General features: G+C 41.5%; 1 protein-coding gene across 5 annotated transcripts in view; it reads left to right on the top strand.

Moving 5' to 3' along the window:
* The window catches only part of LOC122551426 (partitioning defective 3 homolog B-like), a 979,113-nt gene that overhangs the window by 77,229 nt on the left and 874,952 nt on the right, over window positions 1-26,932 (top strand). For all 5 annotated transcript variants that reach the window (XM_043693310.1, XM_043693308.1, XM_043693311.1 and 2 more), the window contains exon 2: window positions 25,200-25,301. In XM_043693310.1, the coding sequence (XP_043549245.1) occupies window positions 25,200-25,301 (102 nt within the window). The remainder of the gene's footprint in view (window positions 1-25,199; window positions 25,302-26,932) is intronic.

Genomic DNA, 26,932 nt, shown 5'->3' on the forward strand with positions numbered 1-26,932 from the left:
GAATCCACAGATGGTGATGTTCCCATGCATCTGCTGCCCTTGTCCTTCTAGGTGACAACATTGGGAGGTGCTGCCTAAGGAGCATGAGAGTTTTGCTGCAGTACATCTCACTGCTGCCCTAATTGCGAAAAGTTTAGAGATAGACTGCTTTGGCGTGATGTTGAGCTTCTTGATTGTTGTTGGAGCTTTACCTATCCATGCAATTGGACAATGTTCCATCAAACCCTGATTTGTGCCTTGTAGGTAGTGGCAGACTCTAGGGAGTCAGGGTATGTTTGTTCATCTTGGAGCTCCTAGCTTCTGATTTTTTTTTTGTTATTCCAGTATTTACAGGACAGGGCCAATTCAGTTTTTGATTACGTCGTTGATATTGGAGGGTTACAGCAATGGTAATGCCGTTGAACATCATGAGGAGATGGTTAGATTATTTGTTGGAGATGTTCATTGCTTGGCAATTAAGTGGCAAGTAATATGGGGCGGAGTAGTGGCTCAGTAGTTAGTACTGCTGTCTTCGTGCCAGGGACCTTGGTTCGGTTCTAGCCTTGGGCGATTATCTGTGTGGAGTTTGCACATTCTCCCCGTGTCTGCATTAGTTTCCTCCGGGTGCTCCGGTTTCCTCCCACAGTCCAAAGATGTGTAGGTTAGGTGGATTTACCATGCTCAGTTATCCATAGTGTCCAGGGATGTGCAGGCGAGGTGGGTTAACCATGGGAAATGCAGCGTTACAAGGGTAGAGTGGGGGGGGTTGGTTTTGGTTGGGATGCTCTTTGGAGAGTTGGTGTAGACTTGATGGCCGAATGGCCTGCTTCGACACTGTAGGGATTCTATGATAGCTAAATATTATGATGGTGCCCTTTGATTGCAACTAAGTTTGAGTTTGGTTCTGATTTAGTTTTCTGTGCAGCTGAACATATATGATAGCACAGACATTTATTTTTCTTTCGGTATGGGTATTGTAGCATTTATCATCCATCCCTGCTTTCCTTGAGAAGGTGCTGTTGGCACACATTCCTTGCCTACTTCAAGCAGTATGATACAACTGAATGGCTTGCCAGGCCACATCAATAGGCAGTTAAGAACTAACTGTGTTGCTGTGGGATTGGAATTACAAACTGTACAGACCAGCTGAGCACAGCAGCTTTCTTTCTCGAAAGGATGTAAGTGACTTATTTGCATTTTTATGACAATCCCGTAGTTCTGTCTTCATTGTTACCGATACTGGTATTTTGTTTCCAGGTTTTCTTTGTAACACAAGCTGAATTTTGGATTTGATGGAACTTTAATTTGTGATCACTCGATCACCAAAATAAAAGAAATGCTGGAGAACACCCTCATGGGTCAGGCAATGCCCATAGAGAGCAAAATAATGTTAATATTTTTGGACCTTGTATCACAGCTGTGTACTTTCTGGTGATGAGCAGTTTTTTTGCACGTGTAAAACCAGCAAAAACTGGGTTAAAAGGGCAAAAAAAAAAGTCAGTTCGTATTTGTGCAACGCCTGAAATGTAACACCACTTTCACAGGTGCAATATGAAGCGAAAGTTAATAACAAACCAAAAGGGAATTTTAGATCAGGTGACCAAATGTTTGAGCAAAAAGAAGAACTGAGGAAAAGGAATTGCTGCTGCAATGTCCAAGTGCTCAGATAATTGGCCTCTCCCTTTGGTATAACCTAAACTGAGAATTAATGCACAAGTGTAATTGTTGCTTGATAGCACTGACACTGACTTTGATTAGGATGGATGCATGAAGCAGTAATAGATTGGATTGGATTAGTGTGGGGACATAACTGTTGAATTAACGCATTGCTAGTTTGATGCCAGTGTTGTATCTGTTGTGAAACAACCTGATGAGGGGCGCATCTCCAACTGGAGCACAGCATTACATCCAGAGTGATACCAGGGCACCTGTGGTGTTTGCTTTATATCCAGTGCACTTAGTCATTTCTTGACGTCATATGGAGTGAAGCAAAGTGACCTGAAGACTCCCATCAATGATGTTGAGACATTAGGAAGAGGGTCATCCACTGGCACTTTTGGTTGAAGATGCTTACCAAGTTCTAATCATGCCTTTTATACTCACGTACTGGTTCTGCCATCGGCAAGGATGTGTAACTTGTAGTGTCTCCTCCCGTTATTGCTTTAATTGCCTGTTACCATTCATAATTACATATGGCAGGACTGTAGAGTGTTGGTCTGAACCATTGATTGTGGGGTCGCTTAACCCCATTGCTCGCATGCCAAGTCTGCTTTTTAGTATGCATGTAGCCCTGTCTTGTAGCACCAGCAGATTGATACTTAATTTTGAGATATCCTGGTGCTTTCTTTGAACAAGCATTGATCTCCTCAGTAACTGTGGAGCAAGGGGCTGTTCTGGCCCATGAGATTACAGAATATATTGGAATATAAGTTTGTTGCTGTTGATAGTCCACCACACCTCATGAATACCCCATTTGGGGGGGGGCTTAATCTTTTCTGAATGGATTTCATTGAACGCTACATGATCCAATTGATGTCCTCCATGTGAAGACAGGATTTCTCCTGTCTGAGGACTGTATTGTGGTCACTGATATGAATGGTAGGAATTGGAGGAGACCATTCAGTCCTTCCATCCTGCTCTGCCATTTAATATGATCATGGCTGGCTATCCCCATAATTCTTTACATCATTGATGATAAGAACTTTATAAACATCTGACTTTAAGTATACTCAAAGACTGAGTATCCACAGTTCTCTGGAGCACAGAATTCTAAAAATTCACCATCATCTGAGTAAAAATATTTCTCCTTATCTTGGTCCTAAATCGCATTCCCCTTATTTTTAAATTGTGTCCCCTGGTTCTAGACACCCAAGCAGGGGAAACAGCTTGCTTGCATCTCCCCTGTCTATCCTCTTGAGTATTTTGGAAGTTTCAATGAAATCACTTCTCATCCTTACAAATGCTCGAGCATTCATGCATTTGTTTGCCCAATATATTTACACAGTATAGTCCCACTATCCTGCGAGCAACTCTGGTGAACCTTCATTGCGCTCCCTCTACGGCAATGATATCTCTCCTGAGTTAGGGAGATCAAAACTGCACACTGTACTCCAGGTGCCGTCTGAACAAATTCTAATAAAATTGTAACAAGACTTGACTACTCCTGCAGTCAAAACCTGTTGCAGTAAAAGCCATCATCATTAGCTTTCCTAGCAGCTGATTGCACCTAAATGTTAGCCATCAGTGACTTCTTTGAAGTGTGTCAGCAATGAAGAGGTCTAAGTGTGTACAAGGCTGGCGGGCAGTGATTTATTGACGAGGACACCCAAGTCACTTTGTACACCTACACTTTCCAACCTCTCAGCATTTGAGAGATATGTATCGACTCTTCTCATCCATTGTTCCATATTGTATTCTGTATGAATGCTGCCATTGACCAATGTATCTGTGCCAAGTAGAATAGTGAGACGAGTTCAAGGAATTACTTCCCTTTGGTTGGTTGTCTCACCACCTGCCGTTTGCCCAGACTGGCTGATCCATCTTTCAAGACTCAGTCGCTAGTGGTGATGATGGGCAACATATTCTGGTTTGGGAGATACAGTGTGTCTTTTCTGAACTTGGTGCTTTTTTCAAAGGCTTTTTGACCTGGAGGACTACCAATTCATCAGCTGAGCAAGAGCAATGGATGGTAATCATGAATTTCTGTGGCCTATGCATGACCTGATGTGAAGAGATTTCATCAGAACAGCTTTTAATGACCCTGATTAGGTCTTTTATGTTAATCCAATAGTTTGATGGTTAAAATTACAGATATTAGCTTCTAATTTCTCACTTGTTTAGCTTCATTTCAAATCACTAGATTTGAATTCATTTTGCTGAAGTATTAATCCAGATGTTTGAAATAAAAGTCAAAAAGTGTGGCGCTGGAAAAGCACAGCTGGTCAGCCAGCATATGAGGAGCAGAAGAGTTGATGATTTGAGCATAAGCTCTTCATCAGCAATGTGATGAAGAGCTCATTCCTGATGAAGAGCTTATGCTCAAAATATCGACTCTCTTGCTCCTCAGAGGCTGCCTCACTAGCTGTGCTATTTCAGCACCACACTCTTAGACTCTGATCTCCACAACCACCTGATGAAGGAGCGGTTCTCTGAAAGCTAGTGCTTACAATTAAACCTGTTGGACTACAACCTGGTGATGTGTGATTTTAACTTTGTACACCCCAGTCCAACACCGGCATCTCCAAATCATGATTCTGATCTCCAGCATCTTCAGTCCTCACTTTCTCAGTGTTTGAAATAAAAGCCTAGTAACAAAATTGTCCTGATTTTTCCCCCTCAAATGACTTACTGGAACGTGCCTGGATACTAGGAGTTTGTTCCAGTTTGCGAGTTTTATTCCATTACTGAAGAAGAATCAAGTTGTCTTTTGGCTTTTGTAATGTAAGCATCAGGTGGAGTCAGAGCTGGGGATGAAAGGAACACACATTCTCACACTAAAAGGGAGGAAATTGGTATAATAGGAAGTGATGCTGATGTCTGCCTAAAGATTGAGTGGCACCAGTTCAATAGCACTGAAAGGGACAGCATTGCTTGCCTCTCTGACTCATTCTGCTCTTGTATGCACTGTGAAAATGATGGAGCAAGGGAATACAGCCAAACAGAGACCAAACAGTTTGCTTCTGGCAAACTGCAAGAGGTGCTTGTAAAGCATATGCAAACCGATGGTGTTTTATTCGCACCTCTTCTGTCCAGATTTTGCACTTGTAATGTATGGGTGAAATTTGCAATTTACTTTAACTACTGAATACTTGAATCTTCCTGAGCAACAAATCCTTTTCACTGCTCACCGCTGATCAAAGACCTCACCTTTTTAAGACATCCCAGACAGCACAAATAGTTGGCAACAAACTCGAATCGTCTTCGAATCTGTGCTAATTAAACTTTTTTCCCTATTTGCCCAAGACAGAATATATGTTTTAATATATATTTGCAACAAATGAAGTTCTAATTTTAAATAATTTTATAAACTTCAGTGGAGAAGTAAGCATGCACTATGTTAAATGCCATTGAGAAAGGTAGCTTCAGAATGCATGTTTTTCATTGCAAGGTGGAAATCTTCAATTCTACCACAGGCTGGTTGTATTAACTACTAATGCAGCTTTTATGTTATCAGAGCTGCAGCCTGTTGCCTTCATGGCTTGTGTGAACTGGTGCAGTTTAAAAAAAAGAGTAGGTTCTAACATTGATTTAATTTTTCTGGATATCAAGGTGTGGAAAGGTGAAAGTTGACCAGGCATCCTGCTCTTAACTGTGCAGTGACACCTTTTGGAAAGTGTGTATCTTGGGTCTGGCATAATATTACGTTGTCTCCAGCGCAGAAGTAGGCCAGATGGCCTGTGATGGTGCTTATGAATCACCCGGGCCTACTCCCATTTATCTTCCCCTAAAGTTATCAGCATATATTTTGCTTTCTTTGTTGTTGACTGTCAAATTTGTATGGCCCTCTGTTTTGGTGTCCTACTGCGAAGGGAAAGTCTGCCTTTTTTCTTTATTTCTTAATTATTAGGAAGATGTGTGTTAGGTCACTAACCTTTTTGTTTAGTTTGTGCTTTCCGGATCGTCAAACCCTTTGGTTTGGGTGTATTTCTTGCATAATTTTTGCAATGTTAAACCAAAGTAGTTTGTTAAGAACAAGATTTGTGTGTGACTGAATAACTTGATGATAATCACCATCAAGTTTGATGTGTGACATCCTCCAGCATGAAAGGTTGGCACTTTCAGGAATGAGGCTACACTTCAAAAGTATTTCACTGGCTGTGTAGCCTTTTGAGATGTCCTGAGGTTATGAAAATACCACAGTCAAACAATGGAACAATTCAGATTTTGCATGTTTGTTGATGCCCAATATAATTGAGCACCTTGGCAGGTATATGGTGTTGCTGCTCAGGCATTAATGTATGTGTTAATAGGAATGATTGAGGTGGAATGGAAGTAAAGAGGGTAGTAGGAGGGAGAAGTATTTACCAACAAGTTCAAATGTATTTGTAAATGAATGCTAAGCACTTTAATTTGCTCGAAAGCCAACCTAACTCTTTTAATCCTCAAAGTATTTTGCTTTTATGCACAGAACTCTTGGATCAACCTTTTGAAACATTGTTCTTGTAGGTACCTTCCTCCACCTTTGAACCAGCTCACAGCAAAACTTATCTGATGGTCAATTTGCAATCACATGCATCTATATTATTCCACTCATTCGTTCTTGATATTTCATCTTGTTGGATATTGTCACTCTCTGACCTCGCTCTTCTTTTGGTAGACATTCATATAGCTTGGGGCCCTTAGTGCCATTGCCAACAAAGCCTTGCAGCCACTCAATATGTCAGTCGTATCACCGTCACCTCTTTAATTGTCATTTGTGAAATCAAACACCGGGTCAACTCATGTTGGCATTTACCGCGTACATTTTAGAGCGCTCTGTCTACCCTCCACACACTAGAATTACGTAGAATATATAGTACAGAGAGATGCTATTTGGCCTAACCGAGGGTGCTATTCACTCTCCATTGCTGCCAAGAATTAATTGTGAACTCTCCAGGCTTCAGTCACTCAGTCTACTTCATTACTGCCAAGCTTCACTAATTTTTCATCTCCCTTGATGAAGGGTCCTTGGACCTGAAACACTGACTCTTCTTCCTCTCCATTGATGTTATGATGTGGAGGTGCCAGTTTTTGACTGGTGTGGACCAAGTCTGAAGTCACATGACACCAGATGATTTCAAATGAACCTGTTGGACTATACCCTGGTGTTGTGTGACTTCAGACTTTGTAGATGCTGTCAGTTTCTCCAGCAATTTCTGATTCTATACCTTCTCCCCTGACACTCTGACTTCAGTATCATCAGCCATTTCATCTTCATTGGTTCTCTCTAAGTCACCTACTGATCCTTAAATTCCCTGTATGCGGCCCATCCTCGGTTGATGGAAGCTGATCTCTAAACTGGAACACGGCTAATCTCTCAAATCTTACACCGCTATCCATCTGTTCTTTAAAGTAAAGCCTAATATTGTGTTACGACTAGGCAATATCACCAAGTATTGCTTCCTCCTGTCTTTGCATTACAGGTCGTTATACTGTAACTCATTTTGTTAACGCAAATTTGTTATAACGCGTTTGATGAATTGGGGAGACTATTTGTTTCTAAAGCACAAATTTTTAAAATGTGTTGGCTGTAGCATGATTACATCGCTAATGTTTTAAGCACTGTTTCTAAAGTGCAATTTTTTAGGTAAATAGGACAAGAACGCAACCATTGCACTAAAGAAGAATTACCTGTTCCTGCCATTGTAAAAATTCAATAGAAATCAGCCACCTTTAGAAGCAATGCTGTATGGCTATGTTCCGGAATATGCTCTTGTAACAAAACAACAGTAGAAGATCTGCAAATAATTGAATTAGATTAACTACTTAATGGCAATTAAATCCTTCATGGCAATCAGGCTGTGTAAACAGTTGATTTCAAATGGATACAAAAAACCCATGTAGTCATAATTTCTGACATAACTCATGACTTGTTTCATTTGTAATTTTTTTTTCTCCATTTCTTTTAGTTTTGCTGAAGTTTTATTTGCATTCCTGGGCAGCAGCATTGCTATTGACTGCAGAGAGAAGAAATCAACATCATAATTACCAACTGTATCTTTGGAATGATTGTCAGGCGTAGGGGTAGAGTAGTCTTCCATGAGTTATTTTTGTAATTTGGAGAAAGTATTAAATGTGCACAGATTGCAGGCAGCATTGAAACAGTTGTTCTAATGAGGTAATGTGTTCTTTTTGAAGATGTATATTGTAGCACATGTGTGAAGGGTTGATTCTTGCAGAAATTGTAATGAAGCGATGATAATCTATTTTACAGTGACGGCTACTGTCTTTTGAAGATAAATGTTCTACACAAATATTTAAATCCTGGCAAGTTCCAATGAGAACTTTAGCAGAGATCATAAATTGGAAATGGTGCAGAAAAGATTTACGAGGATGTTACTGGAGTTGGGAGAGTTTGAGTTACAGGGAGAGGCTGGATAGCCTGGAACATATTTTTTCCTCTGGAGGCTAGGAGACTGAGGGGTGACCTTGGAGAGGATTATAAAATCAAGAGAGAAATGGATAAGGTGAATAGCAAAGGCCTTTTCCCCAGGGTAAAGGAGTTCAAAACTAAAGGGCATAGGTTTAAGGTGAGATGAGAAAGATTTAAAAGGGACCTGAGGGGTAACTTTTTCACACAGAGGGTAGTGTGTACATGGAAAGAACTGCCAGAGGAAGTGGTGTAGAGGTAGGTACATTTACAACATTTAAAAGGCATTAGGACAGGAACATGAATAGGAAAGGTTTAGAGGGATATGGGTCAAGCACAGGCAAGTTGCACTAGTTTAGTTTGGGAAACCTGATTGGTACAGACAGGATGGACCAAAGGGCCTGTTTCTGTGATGTATGACTCTATTACTGTCTGAATACTGTGGTCATGTTGAAGCTCGGTTGAGCATAAACGTGGAAGGAATAGTATTGCCAGGTATGCCATATTCCACTTGAGAAACATAACTTTAGTGCAGAGTTTCTGTGCCATCTCTTTTCCTGATCACCCAACCCAAACCCTATCAACTTGGAGAACTATCAATATGAGGGAAATGATAAGAAATGGCATAATTTTTTAAAAGTTTAATTATTTCTATTGAATCAATTGCATCCAAGTTGGTTCTGTTGACAATGTTATAGTTAATAAATTCTTAAGATTATTATTTCAGGGCTGTCTTTTAAATTTAGGAGAGAGTAAATAGGGGATATCACGTTCTGAATACAGAACAGGAAGCCCAGGTAATTTGGTTACTAAAGATCAAAGAGACTCTGGATTGTTTTACTGGGGGAAAGGTGAATTTTGTTTCATGTGGAGGCAGTAACTGCAACTTGTGTGCTGATAGTGGATGAACTGAGAGTCTCTGAAAACTGTTGAGAATTTTGCCTGGAGACAGTTGTGGTTTCATCTGTCTACTTAGTTCCTAGATAAAAAGAGATTTAGGGTTTCAAGGATAACTAATCGGAGTTGCTGGGTACTGTGTGTGCGCACTCGGTGTGGAAAGGCCACCTGTGTGAGCAGTTACACTGCAGCTAGAATATTTATCCACTTTGTACAAGATGGAGGACTTGGACCAAAGGTCCTGTTTCTGTTCTGTATATTTTTATGACTCTGTGACTTCCAGTCGTAAACCCACTATGAAGGATGATTTCAGGTGGAGAAAGGAAAAGAGTAGAAGTTAATCTTTGGGAACAAAGACCTACTTTAGACCGATTCTGGGAGATAGGATATTTCCTGAAGAGATATGTAACTGTTACTTTAAAGTGAGGAGCAACAACGTAAAAAGATAGGTATTCCATTCTGTATTTTAAAGTGTAAGTTGCCCACATTTATGGTTTTTGGTCAAACGTGCTATTACTCTATTGTTAGAATAAATGTCTCAATTGAAAAATCTTGTAATTTCCACTATCAATTGGAAGTTGCAATTGCTTTTTAAAAGTAGTCAGTCTCTATGGGGATCACCGTAGTGGGCTCTGTGTAAAGTGACTAATTTGTGACAGGCTATTTTGGAATCTTCCCATTGCAAAAAGATTTAGCTAATGTGGCGCTCTACTGTATGTAGGTGTATGGCTAGAATCAGAACAGTTGCAGCACAAAGAAGCCATTCAGTCTGTTGAGTCTACATGGGTCTCTGCAAGAGCGTTTCATCTCATTCCATTTCACCCCACTTTTTCTTTTCCCAAACCACAAATTATTCTCTCTTGGTAGTGCTTTTCTTTTATGTTTATTGAAAAAAATATGGTCTTTGCTGACTGGCTCAGCTTTTATTCCCCATCCTCACTTGCCCCGTGAGCTGTCCCCAAAAACCTGCTGCAGTTCTTTTCGTGTAGATGCACCCACAATGCTGTTCAGGAAGGATTTCCAGGACTTTGACCCAGTGACCGTGAAGGAACAGTGATATGGTTCCAGATCAGGATGGTGAACAATTTGGAGAGGAACTTGCAGATGGTCAGTTGCCATGTATCTGCTGTCTTTGTCTTTCTACATGATAGTGGTTGTGGGTTTGGAAGGTGCTGCCTAAGGAGCCATGACCAATTAAGGAGATGAGAGCCAATATTAAACTACAAGAGTTTACAAAAATTAATAAAGCAATACAGATTCTGCTGCGTGGGAAAGATACAAAGACCACAAAGAGTGGCTTATAAAAACTACTAAAAGGGTTTATGAAGGAACCCAACCAGGGACATCAAAGTCAACATGAAGAAATTGTGTAAACATATGAAAGGAAAGTGGATGGTCAGGAACAACGTTGGCCCACTAAAACCTGAAAGTGAATTAGTGCCAATAACTGTGGGGAAATGGCAGACAAGTTAAATAATTACTTTGCTTCAGAATTTATAGTAGAAAAAGAGAGTAGCTTACTAAAAGTCTGATGGAATTAATAGTGGATCAGAAACAGGGATTGAATAAAATTATCGTAAGTAAAACATTGCTGATGAGTAAGCTAATGGAACTAAAGAGTGACAAATTCCCAGGACCAGACAGTTTCCATCTGAGGATGTTAAAGGAAATCGAGGAGTGCATCGAGGGCCTAACTATAAGTGTTCAGACTTCCTGAGATACAGGAGTCTCCTAACTGGATTGGAAAATTGCATATGTCACTCTGCTTTTTAAAAAGGCGAAAGAGCAAAACCATGGCATTATGGAAGAGTAACCTAATGTCAGAGGTGGGGAAACTGTTGGAATCTATAATCCAGGATGGGGAAACTGAACACTTTGAAAGTCTTCAGTTAATCAGAGAGAGCCAGGTAGGTCTTGCCTGACCACATTGAGTTTTTTGAAGAAATGAATAAGGTAGCAGGTAAGGGAAATGCCTATAGATGTCATTTATATGGGCGTCCAGAGGCATTTGATAAAGATTCACTTAAGAGACTGTAAACTCAAGTAGAATTAAGGGCACATTGCTGATGTGGCTGGGAAATTGGTTGAATGCCAGGCAGCAGAAAGTAGGGATAATGGGTCAGTACTTAAATTTGCAGGATGCAACTGTTGGTGTCCCACAAGGGTCTGTATTAGGGCCTCAATTTTTCATATTTACTAATGACTTGGATAAAGGCATAAAAAATCATATGTCCAAATTTTCTGATAATGCAAAATTAGGCAGCATTGAAGACCGTGTAGATTATAGCATAAACTTAGAAAAGGATATTCATAGTCTAAAAAATAGGCAAAACTGTGGCAGATGGAGTTCAATGTCAGCAAGTGTACGGTTATCTATTTTGGATCAAAAAAGAATAGAACAAGATACTTTCTAGATAGTATGAAGTTAAATACAGCGGATGTCCAATGAGACTTGGGGGTTCAGGTGTATAGATCTTTAAACTGTTATGAACAGGTGCAGAAAATAATCCAGTAAGCTAGTGGAATGCTTACTTTTATATTTAGAGGACTGGAGTATAATGATGCAGAAGTTATACTGCAGTTATAGAAAACTCTGGTTACACCCCAGTTGGAGTGCTTTGAGCAGATCTGGGCACCATGCTTTAGGAAGGATATCTTGGCCTTGGAGGGTGTACAAAGTAGTTTTTATAAGAATGATACCTTGACATCAGGGGTTAAGTTGTGAAGAGCGATTATACAAATGACGTCTGTTTTCTCTGAAATTGAGAAGGTTAAGAGATGATATGATTGAAGTCTTGAGGATAGTAATAGGAAAAGACTGAGTAGCTAAAGAGAAACTATTTCTGCTGGTTGCGGATTCTGGAACTAGGCGGCATAAACTGAGAATTTAGGAGAAATGTTGGGAAGTACTTCTACATGGAAAGGGCAAGTATATGGACTTGGGTCACAAATTAGCCAAGATCTCATTGAATGCTGGAACAGGTTTGAGGAGCTGAGTGGCCTATTCCTATTCCCAATGTCTTGAGGCTCCTTGAAACATTATTGCTGTGTACCTTGCACGTACTGTTGCTATTGTACACTAGCAATGGGGGAGTGTGGTGCCAATCAAGTGCACTGCTTTGTTCTGGACAGTGCCAAATATCTTGGAGAGTTATTGGAGCTGCACCATCCATCACATGCCTGACTTAGCCATGGAGTCATACAACTGGGATACAGACCTTTTGGTCCAACATGTCCATGCAGATTGGATGTCCCAATCTAAACAAGTCCAATTTGCCTGTGTTTGGCCCCTAGCCCTCTAAACCTTTCCTATTCATGCACCTGTCCAAATGTTTATTTAAGCATGTTTTAACTGTACCTGCATCTGCCATTTCCTCTGGCAGTTCGTTTCATGTACGCATGATCTTCTGTGCAGGAAGAGTTGCCCCTCCGGTCTCTTTTAAATCTTTCCCCTCTCATCTTAAACCTATGCCCCCTAGTTTTGAACTACCCTATCCTAGGGAAAAGACTTTTTCAATTCATTTTACTTTATCCATGCCCCTCATGATTTTATAAACCTTGACAAGCTCCAGGGAAAAATGTAGCAGCTTATCCAGCTTCTCCTTATAATTCAAACCCTTCGTTCCCAGTAACATCCATGTAAATCTCTTCTGTATTCTTTCGAATTTAATAATATCCTCCCTATAGAAGGGTGATAGCGTGGTGATTCAGTGGTTAGCACTGCTGCCTCACAGGACCAGGGAACTGGTTCAACTCCATCCTCTAGCGATTGTCTGTGTGGAGTTTGTACATTCTCCCCGTGTCTGCGAGGGTTTCGTCCGGCTTCTCCAGTTTCCTCCCACAAGATCGAGTGAATCCTTAAGATATAAAGGCAGTAGCAGCATACTTAAGAGAGAAATCAGGAGGGCAAAAAGGGGACATGATATAACTTTGGCAAATAGAGTTATGGAGAATCCTTAGGGTTTTTACAAATGCATCAAGTATAAAAGGGTAGCTGGGGGAGAGTAGGGCATTTCAAAAATAAGCAAGGCGGCCTTTGCGTGGAGCCGTGGGAGATACCAAACGAGTATTTTAGAAAAGGACATGAAAGAGAAAGAATGTGGGGAAATAGATGCTGACATCTTAAAAAATGTCCATATTACAGAGGAGAAAGTGCTGGATGTCTTGAAACACAAGTGGATAAATCCCCAGGACCTGATCAGGTGTACCCTAGAACTCTGTGGGAAGCGATTGCTGAACCTCTTGCTGAGATATTTGTACCACCGATAGTCACAGGTGAGGTGCTGGAGGTTGGCTAACGTGGTGCCACTGTTTAAGGAGGGTGGTAAGGACAAGCCAGGGAACTATAGATCGGTGAGGCTGACGTCAGTATGGGCAAGTTGTTGGAGGGAATCCTGAGGGACACGATGTACATGTATTTGGAAAGGCAAGAACAGATTAGGGATAGTCAGCATGTCTGTGCATGGGAAATCATGTCTCACAAACTTGATTGAGTTGTTTGAAGAAGTAACAAAGAGGATTGATGAGGGCAGAGCGATAGATGTGATGTATATGGATTTCAGTAAGGTGTTTGACAAGGTTCCCCATGGGAGGCTGGTTAGCAAGATTAGATCTCACAGAATACAGGGAGAACTAGCAATTTGGATACAGAACTGGCTCAAAGGTAGAGGAGAGAGGGTGGTGGTGGAGGATTGTTTTTCACACTGGAGGCCTGTACCCAGTGTAGTGCCACAAGGATCTGTGTTAGATCCACTACTTTTCATCATTTATATAAATGATTTGGATGTGAGCATGAGAGGTATAGTTAGTAAGTTATGTTGTGGCTGTACAGGACATTGGTTAGGCCACTTTTGGAATATTGCATGCACTTCTGGTCTCCTTCCTATCGGAAAGATATTGTGAAACGTGAAAGGGTTCAGAAAAGATTTACAAGGATGTTTGCCAGCGTTGGAGGATTTGAGGTTGGAAAGGCTAGGGCTGTTTTCCCTGGAGTGTTGGAGGCTGAGGGTTACCTTTTATAGAAGTGTATAAAATCATGAGGGGCATGGATAGGGTAAATAGACAAAGTCTTCTCCCTAGGGTGGGGAGTCCAGAACTAGAGGGCATAGATTTAGGGTGAGAGGGGAAAGATATAAAAGAGACCTAAGGGGCAACTTTTTCACGTGTATGGAATGAGCTGCCAGAGGAAGTGAATTGAATTGAATTCATTGTCATGTGTACCAAGGCACAGTGAAAAGCTTTGTCTTGCGAGCAATATAGGCAGATCACATAGTTAAACAGCATAGATAAGTAAATAGTAGGTAAAACAGCGGCAAAACAAAAATACAGGTACAGGCAAATGCTAAGGGTTTGTGAGTCCATTCAGTATTCTAACAACAGTAGGGTAGAAACTGTTTCGAAACTGGCTGGTGCGTGTATTCAGGCTTCTGTACCTTCTCTCCGATGGTCGAGGTTAGAGAAAAACATTGCCAGGGTGGGATGGATCTTTGAGAATGCTGGCAGCCTTTCCTTGTCAGCAAGCCTGGTAGATGAATTCTATAGATAGGAGGTTGGTCTTTGTGATTGTCCCAGCCGAGTTCACCACTCTCTGTAACCGTCTCCAATCTTAAATGGTACAGTCGGTGGCGCACCTATAAAATTTGGCAACGGTATTTGCTGTCATGCCAAATTTACTCAGCTGCCTGAGGAAAAAGAGACATTGTTGGGCCTTTGTAACCAGTACGTCCACATGAAGAGTCCAAGAAAGCTTGTTGCTGATGACCACTCCCAGGAGCTTGACACTCTCTCCACTCAATCCACCTCTGTGCTGTTAATGTATAGGGTAGCATGAGTAACATCCTGCCGAAAGTCAATAATGAGGTCCTTGGTTTTGCCGACATTGAGAGCTAGGTTGTTCACAGTGGACCATTTTTCCAGGTCTTCCACCTCCCCTCTGTAGTCTGTTTTGTTGCCATCTGAGATTCGATCGACTATGGTGATGTCATCAGCAAACTTGTAAATGACATTAGTCTGGTATTTGGCGACGCAGTCATGGGTATACAGTGAGTATGATAGGAGGCTGAGTACGCACCCCTTGGGTGGAGGGAGGGGCGGGCAGCTCCAGTGTTGAGTGTTATTGAGGATGAGGTATTGTCCCCAATCTTCACTGACTGTGGCTTGTGGGTCATGAAATTGAGGATTCAGTTAGAGAGTGGGGCTTAGTCTGAGATCACTAAGTTCAGTGACCTGTCTCGAGGGGATAATAGTGTTGAAGGTTGAACTGTAGTCAATGAGTAGGATTCTTACATAGCTGTTCTTGGTGTCAAGATGTTCTAAGGAGGAGGGCAAGTGATATGGTGTCTGACGTAGATCTGTGGGTCTGATAGGCAAATTGGAGTGGTTCAAGAATAATGGGGAGGCTGGAATTGACTAATGCCATGACCAACCTTTCAAAGCATTTCATGACCATAGACGTTAGGGCCACTGGGCAGTAGTCATTGAGACATGCTGCATGAGTCGTCTTAGGCACAGGAATGATGTTGGCCCACTTGAAACAGGCAGGGACAATGGCCTGCTGTAGGGAGAGGTTGAAGATGTCCGAGAAGACCTCTGCCAGTTGATCTGCGCATGCTCTGAGTGCACGACCTGGTACTCCGTCTGGACCCATCGCTTCCCTTGGATTCACATGAAGGAAAACTGATCTGACCTCTGATGCAGTGACTGTTGGGACAGGTTCGTCAAGACTTGTCTGAATAGGTGTTACCTCTCTGCTGAAATGCTGCTCAAAGCGAGCATAGAAGGTGTTGAGACGATTTGGGAGGGTTGTGTCAGCGTCTGCTATCTTGCACTGTCTCTTTTGTGGTGGAGGCGAGTGCAATTTCAACATTTAGAAGGCATCTGGATGGGTACATGAATAGGAAGGGTTTGGAGGAATATGGGTCGGGTGCAGACAGGTGGGATGAGATTTAGGTTGGGATATCTGGTCAGCAAGGATGAGATGGATTGAAGGGTCTGAATCCGTGCTGTACATCTCTATGACTCTTTGACTCTATGTGCAGCTTAGGTCAATTGGTCATGATAAATTGCCCATAGTGTCCAGGAATGTGTAGATGAGGTGGATTAGCCATGAGAAATGTAGGGTTACAGGGATATGATAGTGGGGTGGGGGTGAGTCTGTGTAGGATGCTCTTTAGAGAGTTGGTTTGGACTTGTTGGGCTGGATGGCCTGTTTCCACATTGTAGGGACTCCATGAACAGTACACTGTACTCCAAAAGTGGCCTCTCAAATGTACAGCCACAACATGATGTCACGAACTCCTATTCTCAATGCTCTGACCAATGAAGACAAGCTTGCCAAATGCTGCCTTTGACACCCTTTTTACTTATGAAGCCCCTTTCAAAGGATGAACTTTAGACATGCCTGGGGTATGGTCAACAAGTATTTTGAAGTCAATTTAATAAAATTATGTACTGAAGAATTGTCCCCGATGGAATACAGGGACAACAGTAGGCCATTCAGCCCATTGGGTGTTCCCCACCATTCAATACAATTAAGGTTGATCATCCACTTTAATGTCTTTTTCCATACTATCCCCATATTCCTTTATATCACTGTAATTTAAAAAGCTGTCACTCTCTACTTTAAACCTACTCAATGAGAGATTCCACAGGGACTCTGGAGTGGAGAATTCTGAAGAATCATAACTGTCTGAGTAGCAATAGATACAATGTAATGGAGGTACCATCAATGTGAGGAGAGATTTGGTCTCCAAGGGAGTTGTGCAGTAGTCATATCTACCGAAACTGTCATGAACAGAAGCATCTGCTACTGTTGATTGTAAGAGCAACATAACGTTTCCCCTGGTTGGTTCCCTCAGCAATAGCTACCCAATTGAGTAGCTAGGCCAAAAAAAAAATAGAAACTGGAAGCAGGAACAAGCCATTCAGCCTACGAGTCTGCCCTGCTTGTATGATGACGGTTGGTCCTCTGTTTCAGTGCTATATTTCTGCTTTCTCTCCAAGCCCCTTGACACCTTGAAAATCTAAAAATACACCTATTGTTTCCTTGAATATTCCTTGTGCATTGTAGATGGTGAACAGGCTTTGGGTACTAACTTGGTGCCGTGTTCCTAGCTTCTGTCCTTTGGTCTTGTCACCTATGTATTTGTACGGCCAGTCCAGTTCAGTTTCTGGTCACTGGTAACTCCCAGGATGTTGTTAGCTGCTGTGGCAGTCAAAGGGAAATTGAAACTGTCTTCAGCACACTGAAACATTCAAGATCTAAGCCACTCACTACCTTTGTTTTCCTTTGGAAAAAATGTTTTTGCATGTCAACTTTGATTTAGAACAATTGACAAAAAAAAAATCCCCGAATTCCTGACCACTCTGGCAATGAGAATATTTTCATCTATCTACTCTGCCTAAATCCTTCAGGATTTTTATTCTGGCCCCTCTATTATGTCTCCTCTCAACCTCTCTAAAGGGGTTGATTGCTGTAGAGGAATTAAGATGCCATAACTGAATTAGTTTAAATACGTTATTTCCTTAATTCACAGGTGCAAGTGAGCATTGTTATGCCCAAGCAGTAATCCGCAGTAACCTGTAGGATTTATTGTATGGTATTACATCCACCTGAAAGAGCCGGTTATAATGTAGGGCTTGTTGTTTCCATGGCAGCCCATGATCTGAAGAAACACCATCAAGTTTTACCTGGTGTGCTTGCCAAAAATATTGCTAAAATGAGTTCTCTGACCATCCTTGTCTTTCCCTCTGTGGAAGTTTGCTAAATGCAATTTGGTGCTAATTTTTCAAATTACCAATTGGCTGTAATGTGCTTTAGGAAATCCTGTGGTCATGAAAACCGCCACATAAATGCAAATGTTTCTTTTATATCTGTTCATTATTCTCCAGTGTGCACTGCTTTCCCCAGGAGCTAGCTTGGTAGATGTCAGCTTGCACAGTGGCTCAGTGGTTAGCACTGTTGCCTCGCAGCACCAGGGACCCGGATTCAATTCCACCATTGGGTGACCATCTGTGTGGGTTTGCTCCGGGTATTCCGGTTTCCTCCCACAGTCTAAAGATGTGCAGGCTAGGTGGATTGGCATTGCTAAATTGTCCATGGTGTCCAGGGATATGCAGGCTCAGTGAAGTAGCCATGGGAAATGCAAGGTTACAGGGATACATTAGGGGGGTGGGGGTGGACTTGATGGGCTGAATGGTCTGCTGCTGTACTGTCGGGATTCTGTAATTCTATTCTATTTGCCTCTGGGGCAAGGCAGTATCCTGGACTCATGTTCTGGCTATCTGTGAGCCTGGTTCAAATTGAGAGAAAAGATGTTTTATGTCAGTAGTGCCTTTCATGACCTCGGGAAGTGTGCTATAATCTGCTCAGTATCCATGTAAGATACAGTGAAACTCAAGAATAGAAAAAAATGCTCCCTTAATTTGAATGCTGTTGTTGATCTGAATTGCACCACACTTTTGGTTTCCTTTCTTATTTTGAAAATATGGTCTCACTGTTATCAACCATGGGTTCTGAATCAATAAATAATTTTAATTGAGGTTGTTGAGAAAATTTAATATCATTTACTGTTCCTTTCTACTCTTCTGATAGAAACTTCTAAAATAATGAGTTTGACAGTCCCAGGTGTTATGGATCAGACCAAATCCCCTCAAAATGTGTCAGTATTCGATAGTCCAGACCTAACTTTTTCTCACTTAAAGGCAAGTGTAATGCATTGCGTTCCAGTTGCAATTCGATTGGTCGAACTATGAGGCTTTAAGCAAAATACACTTTATTCTTGCACGACAGTTAAATTACAGACAAAATATAACTTTTAAAAAATTGACTTAACTCTATTGAAATGCCTAACAAAATAATTTATATATTAACGACTGCTGATTAGCTATTTCAGTAGAGCAGTCTCCCATTAGCACCCTTCGCAAAGGCAAGTAGAAAAGAAAACTTGACAATATGAACCCAGCAGTAAGAAGAGAACATAAGCTACAACAAAGATTTCTTCCCAAGTTATAACTTCACCAACTGAAAGTAAAACTTGCAAACCCTGTGTCTGTGTAAGCTTGACTCCATCCAGTCGTGCTATTATCTACTTTGAAATAAAATCACAGGTAGTGGTTACACCACTGTGGGAACATAGCAGGCAGCTTGATTCCAGGTTTATAACACTTGCTTTCCAGAGAAACAGGACAGAGCAAATCCTGTTAAAGGCACATCGCATCACGCAAGGCATTATAATGCAAACGAATGGGTTGATGAAAACTTGTAAAACAACACCAGAAACCTAACAGAATTAAATAAAATGTTACTGTGGAGTGATTGTACCCCTCAGTCCCTGCAGAACCTACCTCTTTCAAAAGGCATGTACAGTCATACTAACAGACTCTGAATGCCGTGTCTCCATGGCCACCTGAGCATGGACATAACCACAGAAGATGGGCAGCCATCCATGATTTGCTTAGTTTCTTTCTACTAATGGGACAGTCTAAAACAATGGAGTCTGACCTTAAAATTGAAGCCAGGCCTTTCAGAGGTCGTGTCAGGATGGACTTCTTCAGTCTCCAGATTGTGAAAGTCTGGAACACTTTGCCCACAAAGCATGTTGAGACTATCAACAGAAAGTTTACATCAATATGAGCCAAAATTATTGGAGGGATGTGGATTCGACGTGGATAAAGGGAGTTGAAATGCAGATTGGTCATTATCTTATTGAATTAAGAACCAGTTGAATCGCAGGGTGCCTATTTTCCTCTTACTCCTCCCTTCAGCTATGGGTTTGCACCATTTCTCATTCGGATTCCAACCATAATGAATCACGATATAAAATGATGAGGCAAAAAATAAGTTTTAATTATGGAAGAGTGAATCCTGAATAAGCACAATGGGCAAACATCAGTGCAAACACTGACAAGAAGGGCAGGTGTAAGTGTTTCAAATCCAGCTGTCCAAAAACCAGAAATATCTGAAAACTGGACCTTTTTTTGAGTTGCTGTGTGTAAGATTTAATTCCTCTTAAACAAGTTTTCAAAAAAGAAATCACTGGCTTGTTCAGCGAGGTGTTGTACTGACAACAGACTAGTTGTCAACCTTGTGCATTTTGACCTATTCTGAGCAGCTCAAGTTTTATTTTTTTAATTCATTTGTAGGATGCCATTTGGATACAGAACTGGCTCAAAGGTAGAAGACAGAGGGTGGTGGTGGAGGGTTGTTTTTCAGACTGGAGGCCTGTGACCAGTGGAGTGCCACAATGATCGGTGCTGGGTCCTCTACTGTTTGTCATTTACATAAATGATTTGGATGCGAGCATAAGAGGTACATTTTAGTAAGTTTGCAGATGACACCAAAATTGGAGGTGTAGTGGACAGCGAAGAGGGTTACCTCAGATTACAACAGGATCTGGACCAGATAGGCCAATGGGCTGAGAAGTGACAGATGTAGTTTAATTCAGATAAATGCAAGGTGCTGCATTTTGGGAAAGCAAATCTTAGCAGGACTTATACACTTAATGGTAAGGTCCCAGAGAGTGTTGCTGAACAAAGAGACCTTGGAGTGCAGTTTGTAGCTCCTTGAAAGTGGAGTCGCAGGTAGATAGGATAGTGAAGAAGGCGTTGGTATGCTTTCCTTTATTGGTCAGAGTATTGAGTACAGGAGTTGGAAGGTCATGTTGCGGCTGTACAGGACATTGGTTAGGCCACTTTTGGAATATTGCATGCACTTCTGGTCTCCTTCCTATCGGAAAGATGTTGTGAAGCTGGAAAGGGTTCAGAAAAGATGTACAAGGATGTTGCCAGGGTTGGAGGATTTGAGCTACAGGGAGAGGTTGAACAGACTGGGGCTGTTTTCCCTGGAGCGTCGGAGCTTGAGGGGTGACGTTATAGAGGTTTACAAAATCATGAGGGGCATGATTAGGATAAATAGACAAAGTCTTTTCCCTGGGGTCAGGGAGTCCAGAACTAGAGGGCATAGGTTTAGTGTGAGAGGGAAAAGATATAAAAGAGACCTAAGGGGCAACCTTTTCATGCAGAGGGTGGTATGTGTATGGAATGAGCTGCCAGAGGAAGGAAGTGCTGGAGGCTGGTACAATTTCAACATTTAAAATGCATTTGAATTGGTATATGAACACGAAGGGTTTGAAGGGATATAGGCCAGGTGCTGGCAGGTGGGATTAGATTGGGTTGGGGTATCTGGTCGGCATGGACGGGTTGGACTGAAACATCTGTTTCCATGCTGTACATCTCCATGACTCTATGTAGGCTGGTCAGCGCCTCTTGCTGGGTCAGCATTAATTTTCCATCTCTAGTTGCCTTTCAGAAGGTGGTGGTGAGCTGTCTCCTTGAACCACTGAAGTCCAAGTGCTTTGGGATGATCCATAGTGCCATTTGGAACAGAATTCCAGGTTTTTGACCCAGTGACAAGTCAGTCATAGTGAGTGACTTGTGGGGGGACTTGCAGATGGTGGCAGTGTTTCTGTTTAATTGTCCACTGTCATTCATGACTGAATATGGCAGGACAGCAGACCTTTGATCTTATCCATTGGTCAGGAGACCGCTTAGCTCTGCCTATAACTTGCCACTTATGCTGTTGTGCACATAAAGTAGTCTGTTTGGTAGCCTCACCAGGTTGACATCTCATTTTTAGGTATGTGTGGTGCTCCTATAATCTCCATTGAACCTGTTGAAGTGATCATTGACCTTGTATGACTTAGCTTTGAACTGATTGACTCAACCCATTCCCAACCACGCAGCCTGACAAATTGTGAGATCTGGAATGCAGGATGTTGCCAGTTTTGAAATGCTGTACCTCTTAATATTAACATTTTGAAAACAACTTCTACATCTGCCTGGAGTACTCCCAGCACTTATGGTTTGCAATTACATCCTCACTAATTTTATTTCAGAGACTTGTTTCCAGTCTTAAAGCCGTTAGCGACCCTTTAACAGAAAATATTCATCACCACCATAAGGAATGAAGAAAAGTTCGGATTCTGCTCAGATTACTTTCAGCTGATTATTTTTCCCAAACAATAATCTGCTGTTTTATTCCCCGTTTTATGAAGTTGATTGTGCCTACTGCGATACAGCCTATGAAAGGAAGTTGTGCATTTATCTAGCACCTTTCACCAGTTCAAAATGCTTCACAGCCAATGAAGTACATTTGAAGCATAATTCATACCTGTTGTAATGCAGGGAATGTGGCAGCAGGTTTGGACTCAGCAATATTCCACAGTGAGATGCTGGATTATCTGCTTTGATGATGTTTGAGGACTAAATATTGGCCAAGGCATGGGGAGAATTCCCCTGCTCTTTTTTTGGTAATAGTGCCTTGAGATCTTTTGAGAGTACACAAGGGAGCATTGATTTATCACACCAGGCTGTAATTGCAAGTACAAATTGAATTCTGTTGGGAACACTTACTCCAAAATGTGTAATATAGTTTTGTACCAAGTCTTGAAGCAAAGGCAGAAAGTGTGTAGGAGTTCCAGTGCTGCTGCTTCATCTCTGCACAGAAAAAATGTTTATGAGCAAAAAGAGTACAATCATGGGTTCCTACATCAAAAGGTTGCTACAGGACTGAAGATGCTTTTAAACATGATTTCCATTTTTAAAACAGTATGGAAATATAACAGAGTAAAATTATACCCATGTTTAATCTTTAGCATTTGTGCACATTTTGTAGTCTTGCCCTTGGTTCCATTATGGACCATCTAGTCAACCTCTGAAGCCACCCCTCGATCTTTAGAATCTCATTCTGTTCATTCTTGCTTGAGGTCTGAAGACTCTCCATTTTTGTTATCATCTGCAGTTTGGTGGTGTCTCTATATCCTTTGTTTTGTAATATGTTAACCAGAACTGTGTGCAGTAGGATTAATGTAACCATCATTTTTATGTAACTTTCTTACTTTGTTAATGTCCTTCCTGTTGAATACATATGAAAATAATTTCTTTCTTTTAGTGGATGGAAAAAGGAATGGGTACATGTGGGGACACACGGACACACACACAGCCCTGAACAATGTTGTGAACCGTCATAAAACTGTGTCAATTAGTAGGGACCTTTTAGGTAATTACTGTAATTTCAAAGTATAGAGCTATTAGTAACCAAAATGGAAACGAATCAAGGCTAGACAGTTACTAATTAGTTTGTGTAGGAGTGTGAACTACTGTGTGAATCAATACGTTGCCATGGTGACTTTTTTAAAAAACATTTTCTCCTAACGCTCTGACCGCCTCTGAGCCCTCCCTACTGAGGGGAAAAAGAAACCACAAATTGACTGACTGCTCTGGAGTTGTTTCAGAGGATTTTTTTTCTCTGTTTCTGTTGACTTGCACATTTTATTGATTCCTGTCAGCTTATGATTTCATGTCTTCTAAGCATCATCCACCACTTCCGACATCCATTGTGTCAGCAGTTGCTCACTGCGTGTGTTCTCGAACCCATAAACCTCTAAGTCTCAGGAAAGACATGCTCCAGAGACCTCCATGCAAGAAAAAGTGGTGGCATTGGGGCCATATTTCACTTGAGACTTTTAACCCTATTTGTTGTCTTGAGTGGGAATGAAGTTTCCATTGCACCATTTCCTACACTTCAACGGAGATTAGACTCCCCCCACCCACCAAAGTTCAAAAGTCTGTGCAGCCCTGTCCCAGTGGCATGCTTAGCTGCAGCAGTCAGAGCTCATTCTTTGCACTGAGAACATGCTTTGTCGGCATAATAATAACTGCTACTTATTTCTGTGCTGCCTTTGATTGTAATAAAACATCCAAATGTACCTCACTGGAGTGAATGTAGGCCAACGTTTGGTGCTGAAAAATATGTTTTATCATTCCTTCTTTTCAAGTGTGTCATTTCAAGCCAGGAAATTTCATTGATATGCCTTAGGTCAGGTTAAAAGCCCATAGATCTTAAGATTCATCATTGATTAAAGGTCAGTGATTTAGTTTTAAGCTTCCCTTTAAGTGAGTCTTGAAGTCAATCAGATGGTGGGTGTCAGTTGCAGGGTAGCTTCTCTCTATATTGAAAATAACTGGTCTTTGTCATTTTTTTTTACATGTCACAGAAAGTTGCTTGTGAGAAATATAACAGGCAGGTCTTGCCACTTGTATGCATCGATCCTCAGTAGTTGTAATGACTTTAGTGTTTCTGTGAGCAATCAGCTAAAAAGATTCATTGCAGCTCAGACTGACATGACAAAAGCGTTCTTCTAATCAACCCATGTCAATAATTTCCTACAAGAAAAAAATGGAATTGTAAATGCAAGAAAAATGATTTATTTTACTTTGTGGGCGGCACGGTGGCACAGTGGTTAGCACTGCTGCCTCACAGCGCCAGAGACCCGGGTTCAATTCCCGCCTCAGGCGACTGACTGTGTGGAGTTTGCACGTTCTCCCTGTGTCTGCGTGGGTTTCCTCCGGGTGCTCCGGTTTCCTCCCACAGTCCAAAGATGTGCGGGGCCAGGTGAATTGGCCATACTAAATTGCCCGTAGTGTTAGGTAAGGGGCAAATGTAGGGGTATGGGTGGGTTTCGCTTCAGCGGGTCGGTGTGGACTTGTTGGGCCGAAGGGCCTGTTTCCACACTGTAATGTAATCTAATGTAATCTAATGTAATCTAATCTAATGTAGACTGCTTCTGGTGAAGTGTGTTGAAAACTTGTGTAGGGTGACCTTGTATGCAGCATTTGTCAAATGTCCAACATTACTGCCACCTAAATTACAAAGTGAATCCTCAGTTTTATTTAGTTTGAGGCTTTCTCTAATAAGGTCTTTCTTTGTTGCTCACCTCTCGATACATTTGAGAAAGTGGCAGTGAGCTGCCACCTTAGACTGCTGCAGCTTTTTTGGGGAGGGGTTGCAAGTGCTTCTGCAAACCTTGAAAGTTTCAAGATTTTGACTTGGCAACAACAAAGCAACAGTGGTAAGTGTCCAAACAATGAAAAATAAACAAAGAACTGCATATTCTTGGAATCAGAAGCAAAAACAGAAATTGCTAGAAAGACTCAGCAGGTCTGGCAGCAGCTGTGGAGAGAAAGCAGAGTTAATGTTTTGTGTCTGGTGAGTGCCCCCCCCGCTCCCATTCTTAAGAAGGAAGGTCACCTGACCGGAAAGAATAATTCTGCTTTCTCTCTACAGGTGCTGCCAGACCTGCTGAGGTTTTTCTAGCAATCTCTGTAATAAATGTACAGATGTCTTGACACCAGTTCCGTCTCTGGTTATAGTCTAAATACACTTCTTTTATTTTTCTCCCCCACCCAAATCATGCAGGATGCTGGATACTCAATAAAAATTCACCATTTGGAGTATATGGATGGAGGAATACTGGACCCAGATGATGTACTGATTGATGTCGTGGAAGATAAGGATAAGGTAATGACTCCTTTTCGGTTGTCTTGATAGTGTTATTGTGAATGTTTTGTGATTATGGCTACAATCCCACATCACAAATAATTTTAGTCTTTTACTGACTCCTGGCTCAAGATGTTACCTTTTGGATTGCATGCCCTTGGGTACTTTTTCTTGGTCCATGTTCCAGGGAGGCTGACAATCCTCTTGGCATACCCTTGGATTTCAAGAGATTGCTGAATATTCTAGGCACTGCAGTAAATAATCATTTAAAATAAAGGCTCATTTTGCTTGTTACCAACGCAAATTATGGAGCTGAATAAACTGCTTCAGAATTGACAATCCGACTGCAGTGACCCTTGCAAGGATGGGTGTTGAAATGGATGGTAAAAGCGTTAGATGCACTGCAGTACACTGTGGTTGACTAGCTTCTCTAATGAAGGGTTGGTGCATTGTGGTATTTTGTTTATTTTCAGTCCTTATTCTCCTTGCCAAATGCGATAAATTTAATTTGTTGAGTGGGGATAACCTTGATTCCGTAGCCTTGATTTTAGAAATAAATGTGATAAAGATGGCCAGAAAATATTGTCAGAGGTGATTGTCTGACTCAAGTTGTAAGTTTATATGGATAGACTAATGGGATCCTGGATGAGCTTCTGGCCTAAATCCACAGATTGCTATCATCTTGACGAGCTGGCCGAGCCAAAGATTATTTGCTAAGGCGGGAATCGTAGAATCACTACAGTGTCGAAGCAGACCATTTGGCCCATTGAGTCCACGCCAACCATCTGAAGAGCTTCCAACCCAGACCCTATCCCTGGAACACTCCATTTCTCATGGCTAATCTACCTAGCCTGCTCATCCCTAGGTATTATGGGCAATTTAGCACAGTCAATCCATCTAACCTGCATGTCTTTGGGGTGGAAATCCATGTGGACACAAGGAGAATGTGCAAACTCCTTACAAACAGTTGGCCGAGGCAGGAATCGAACTCGGATCTCTGACACTGTGAGGCAGCAGTACTGACCGCTGAGCCATTGTGCTGCCCCAGAATGTGGAATGCAGAGAGGAAGCCACGATCAGAACAGCTATGATCTTGGTTTGGATAGTGGAGTGAGCTCAAGGGCACTCTAACTTGTATGTTTGTGTGTATGTTCATACTTTACAAGCACTCGCAAGAGGCAAGAAGAACAAACACCGAGCTGGAGGTAGATTAAGGCTTAGAAAATAAACTTGGTTCTTTCCTGGAGCAGTAGCTGTGGAGGAAAAACTTATAATAAAAGAACTTCCCACTATGTTGGCTAGCTGCTTGAAAATAATGATCGATGGAACAAATGTTTACAACTGGGAGTGAAGATTAAATGAGTAAGTGTAGGCGGAGATGACTGTGTTGTCATTAGGCTTATTTAGAATATGGATGCCCATAAGCTATGTAAAAAAAAAACATTTCACTGAAGCCAAATATATATTTAATCTATGCAATGCACTTAATTCATCACCTCAAATTGGTTTCAGGACAGTCAATTTGACTTAAATAGCCATGCTGGTTATTTAGCTCAAAATGCTGTCTTCAGACAATAACTTAAAGTAGCTTTTATATTGGCTTTGCCATGTTACTTTTTGACAGCTAAGGATAATTCAGCTATTTTGCTTGG

This window comes from Chiloscyllium plagiosum, chromosome 7 (assembly GCF_004010195.1).
Source record: "Chiloscyllium plagiosum isolate BGI_BamShark_2017 chromosome 7, ASM401019v2, whole genome shotgun sequence".
In the NCBI taxonomy this organism is placed as follows: Eukaryota; Metazoa; Chordata; class Chondrichthyes; order Orectolobiformes; family Hemiscylliidae; genus Chiloscyllium; species Chiloscyllium plagiosum.